Source organism: Antrostomus carolinensis, unplaced genomic scaffold, assembly GCF_000700745.2.
Source record: "Antrostomus carolinensis isolate BGI_N321 unplaced genomic scaffold, ASM70074v2 scaffold14750, whole genome shotgun sequence".
Taxonomy (NCBI): Eukaryota; Metazoa; Chordata; class Aves; order Caprimulgiformes; family Caprimulgidae; genus Antrostomus; species Antrostomus carolinensis.
In genome coordinates this window covers 8,903-13,734 of record NW_010286604.1, presented here as the reverse complement: position 1 = coordinate 13,734, position 4,832 = coordinate 8,903, and the positions used below count along the sequence as shown (strand labels likewise).

The 4,832-nt window shown below is 57.4% G+C and overlaps 1 protein-coding gene across 1 annotated transcript in view; it reads left to right on the top strand.

The window, feature by feature from the left end:
• Positions 1 to 4,583: 4,583 nt before the first annotated feature.
• Positions 4,584 to 4,832, top strand: part of LOC104531769 (protein SOGA1-like) — a gene marked incomplete at its 3' end in the record, with an annotated part of 9,128 nt that continues 8,879 nt past the window's right edge. The window contains 2 exon segments of the mRNA XM_029087159.1: positions 4,584 to 4,705; positions 4,707 to 4,800. Of these exon segments, the coding sequence (XP_028942992.1) occupies positions 4,605 to 4,705; positions 4,707 to 4,800 (195 nt within the window).

Genomic DNA, 4,832 nt, shown 5'->3' with positions numbered 1-4,832 from the left:
GCTCTGCTCCTGCCCAAATCCCCCCCAGCCACAGGGCCAGTGACTGTGCCGGTGCCCACGGGTCCTGGTAACCACAGACAGAGCCAGGGCACAGGGCTCTGCCCCAGGTCACTCCACCAGCAGCCACCCTGGAAGGGGCTTGGCAGCCTCTTGGTTTCTCAGATGCTGCACGACGGGTTGCACTGCAGAGATCCCCCAGCTGTTTGCCTGTTAATTTATGGGGGCAGGTGGAAAGCTGGGAAATGTTGATTTTTCCCTGGCTGACGTGCTGTCCTCTCTGCTGAGCAGGAGCTGGCGTGCCAGCCGGGGGCAGGGCACAGCGGGGCACAGTGTGCAGGCTGCTGTGCTGAGCTCCAACCTGGCATGGAGGGAAGGATGGCTGATGTTTACTGTCAGAGCTGGGCTGGAGCTGCTGTTAGTGCACCTAAAGAAACCCCTATTTGTGACACATGGGTGTCCCATACCCACCTTTCACCCCATTGCACCCCAGCATGGGCTTGGGGTGAGCTACATTTGCTGGGACCCTCGCTGGCAGGGGACGTGCCTGGGCACTCCGGGCAATTTCCCTTAGAAATCCCTTCTGATTTTATTTTTTTCCTTAGCAATTTCTAGCATAATTCCCTCTCCTGTCTGCTGGGGGCTCAGAGTTAATTGAAAGCTGCTGCTTTTGTCCTGTAATCTCGGAGGAAGCAGTGCTTGTTGCTCCTGGATGGTAATCCCCATCTTTGCACAGGGGGATCACAGACTCTCCTGCTGCCGAGCTCCACACAAAGACCTCGATGCAAAACATAGAGGCTGCTTCCACCTTTTCTCCTCCTCCACATCTTGTGCTGAGGTTTGGGGGTGCAGGGTTGGGGTCCCCAGGAAGCTGCCTGTGCCCCGTGGGCAGGTGGCTGCTGCTTGGCTGTGCCCCAGCGTTGGGGCTGCCAAAGCAGAGGGTGTATGTGGCGTCAGCAGCACGACAACCAGTCGTGTCATTATTGGCATGATCCTGTTTTGTATCCGTTGGTGCTTTCTGCTTCTGAAAAATAGCAGCTCCTGCTGAGGAACTGTGAGAGCTGCACAGCACAAGTCCCCTGGTCTGCTCTGAGCTTGCTGCATTCTTGCAGGCACCTAAACCATGGTGTAACTCCCCTTGAACAGGAGATCTGAGGGTTTAACTCTTCTGCTGCAACCCGTGATGGGTCTGATGTGCATTTTGAGATGTGCTCTGCCACTTCCCACTGGTCCCTCTCCTGCCATGCCACCATTCAGAGCTATCACCCTAAAGCTCAACCCCTTCCAGGTGTTGCCTTTCCTGGAGGAGCTGATACCCTGCAAGTGGGTGTCTGGACACGGCTGTAGCTGTTACCTTCTCCTGCTCTGAAATTGTGTGGGGTTTTATTTCTGAACTGGAACCAGGCAATTTGCATCCCACCTTGCTGCTTCTTGGCTTCCTTAATAATCTCCCCAGGGAGGGCCAACGTCTCTGAGATTTGCTCGGAGAAGGTTGAAGGTGTGTGTTGTCTCTTGGGTTCCTCCATCAGGCATGGCCTGGCTCCTGCAAACACAAGTGAGGGTTTGCTTCTGCATCCCTTGGGCACTGAAAAAGGTCTCCCTGGACTGCAGATCTCCAGCATCTTTTCCAAGCCAGGTGACTGCTGATGTGAAAAACCCCGTGAAACCTTTGCTGGTGCAGAGGTGGGGTGAACAGGGGTGCAGCAGTGGATGAACAGATAATCCCTGAGGGTGGAGGTGGTGAGCAGCCCACAGGTGTGGTCATGTTGGAAAGAAGCCATTTATCTCATCCTCAGTGTTGCCCACCTCATCTCTGTGTCACACTGTGTTTAGCATCACTGATGGTGCTTCATGCTCCCAGCCCTGAACTCGGGATATTTCTAGGGTGTTTCTCTCCCCTCCTGGCTCTGCTCTCGCCTTTATCTAACTGGATCTTTTTTGTTTTGATTTTGCAAAGATGGGCATCAACTCCAGAAAAGGTGCAGATGCAAAGAGTGAGGCTCAGTGACCACCATGGACCCCCAAAGCTGTCAGGGGACCTCTGTGCACCCTGTGTGCTGTCTCCAGACATCATGGGGCTCTTCTGCCCACCACAGCCCGACGTGGAGGGGATCAGCTTTGCTGTCCTGAGCTCTCTTCCAGTTTGCTGGCATTTTTTTGCTCTCTGATCCTAATCCATTTATTATGGCTTAGCGGCACGGGTTGTATTTGAGGGGCAAGCTCGGGGCAGGCTGTCTGGCAGCCGGGCTGTGGCCACTCAAAGGGTTTATTGGCATTATGGGGTGTGGGTGAATTCCTGCAGCTGGAGCCAAGGAAGGCATCGCTTTCCCAGCTCCCCCAGTGCCAGCCCTGCTGGAAACTCCCCCCAGCCCCACTTCCCAGGGGAGCACCCTGCACAGGAGCAGCTCAAGGCTTTGCCCGGGCAGCGGCTCACACCAGACACGGCCTCCCCCTAACAAGCCGGTTGCTACAACCCAAGGTATAAACAAGCAGGAGCTCTCAGCCCGGCGAGCCCAGGCTTCCTTCCAGCAGATGTAAAGTTTGGTTGGGTTTTTTCCAAGGTCCCTGCCCTGCCTGGGGAAGCCACATGGCAAATGGGAGGAGGTACGGTCAGCGCTGGAGCAGGATGCTGGCAGCCCCCTGTGCCTCTGCAATCACATTCAAGCCATGATTCGTGTGACATTGGTGGTGAAAGGTTGTTTTCCATCACCCCGTTGCAGGGTGCCCGCTCACCTGTGATGCAGAATGCATTTTTTCCCAAGGAATAGATCCCATAAACCAGCTCCTTGGGCTGGTTTGTCTTACAGGGGTTTTGCTGGTGTCCCCAGGGTGGTGGCACTGCCATGCCAGGTGGGCAGGGCTGAGTGGTGGGTTTCCATCAGGTTCATCACCCTGGGGTGCATCACAGCCATTGCAGGGCTCTCTGCTGGCACATGTGGTTCATCCCTGAGGGGGTTTCATACCTGAGGTGTCCAGGGGATGTTTCTGAAACGTGCCTGCAGTGATGCCCCTTCACAGGACAATCTCCAGCTGTCCCTGGAGCAGCCCAGCTGGGTGTCCCCAGGACACCCCACTGCCCATCTTGGTGTCTTGGGGCTGTTTCTGCTCTGTTGCTCAAGACCCCCTGGCAAGAAGCAGAGCAGCAGAGGGTGACAGGATGCTGGTGGCCGCAGTGCCACCGGGCTCTGGCATCTTGGACCAGGAGATAATCCAGGATTGTCTGATTGACTTTCCTTATTTGTCATGTAGTGTTTAAGCCAACAGTGAGCCACTGTGACTTGTCCCTGCAGCTGCCACCCCCCCTGCCTGGGCTCAGCTTTGCCTTTCGGGGGAATTCTTGCAGCTGGGGCTTTGTCGGGGCCGGGCGAGCACGGTGGCCAGTGTGCCAGCGCCTGGCAGAGCCAGCACCGTGCTGCTGTCTCAGGCTGTAGGTCACTGTCACAGGCAGTGCTGAGAGCAGTGGGGTCCTGTCCCCTCTGCCTGGGGTGGATCAGGGATGTGCGTCCCCACTGCCCATGCCAGGTCCTCATCTTGTCCCTTTCTGGGTTGTGCCACGGTGCAAGGTGACAGCGTGAGCCCTGCACCTCCCAAGTGGCAATTGCATTTGGCAGGGATGGGAGGTGCTTGGTGACGGGTTTTTTGGCAGGAAAGCAGATCCACGATCACCTCCCAGGAACGTGCTGGGTCCATTGGGTCCTGTCAAGGAGGAGAACAGCTGGTGCAACAGCTGGAGTGTTTGCTTGGAAGATTTGGGTTGAGACTGTGCTTGTGGGGGTGTGAAAAGAGCTTTGGGCACTGCAGGCTGTGTGGGTCCCAAGGGACCAGAAGGGACAGTCCTTGAGCATTCCCAGTGGCCACAGCTCTGTGCTGGATGGGGAGGTGGCTCCGGGGCTGTGGCTGTTGGAGGGAGTCCCGTGACAGTTATGTCCTGCAGACCTGGAGGAGTTTTTGAGTCAGCATTAGTGCCAGCAGGATGTCACCCCTGGCCCTGCTGTGACAGTGACATGGCAGCCCCACACCAGAGGCTCTTCTGGACTGGGAGAGATTTGTCACCGTGATGAGACCAGGAAGGGGTGGAAGAGGAACCCAGCCTGGTGATTGCTCCTTGGTGGCAAAACAAGGGGCAACCTCTGGTCCCCAGCGCTGGCAGCATCTTGTTGTGTCCCTGCGTTGCCTCCCCTGTCCTCGCCTGCCATCTCCTCCTTCCCTCGCCTGCCTCCCTGACACATCTTTTCCAAAGACGACCTACATCTCTCTCGCCGTGGCTGCCGCCTGTGCTGCTCCTGCAGCTCCTCTCCCTCCCCCACCTTCCTCTTTCCTTTACTGCAAATATTTATAGGCGCCCATGTCGGCCGTGCCCCCGCCCCGGGTGACTGGCTCACCGGTGGGTGATGGTGCCCAGCTGGCTCTGAGCCACTTTCCTGCAAGGATGGAGCTTGACTCAAAAGGGTTGAAGATCTGTGAAAGCAGCTCGTGGGATGGAGGAGGGCAGGGGAGCCATGGTGGGGAGATATCCCAGGGGGAAAAGAGGGGAGACCAAGCTGTGGGGTCCATCCCCTCCAACGTGCATCTCCACGCAGGATGAGATCGAGGAGCTGCGCGCTGAGATGCTGGAGATGAGGGATGTCTACATGGAGGAGGATGTCTACCAGCTGCAGGAGCTCCGGCAGCAGCTGGACCAGGCCAGCAAGACCTGCCGCATCCTGCAGTAGGCTGCGCAAGGCCGAGCGCCGCAGCCTGCGCGTGGCACAGACGGGCCAGGTGGACGGCGAGCTCATCCACAGCCTCGAGCAGGACGTCAAGGTGAGCCCGGGAGGGCGACGTCCCCATCCAAG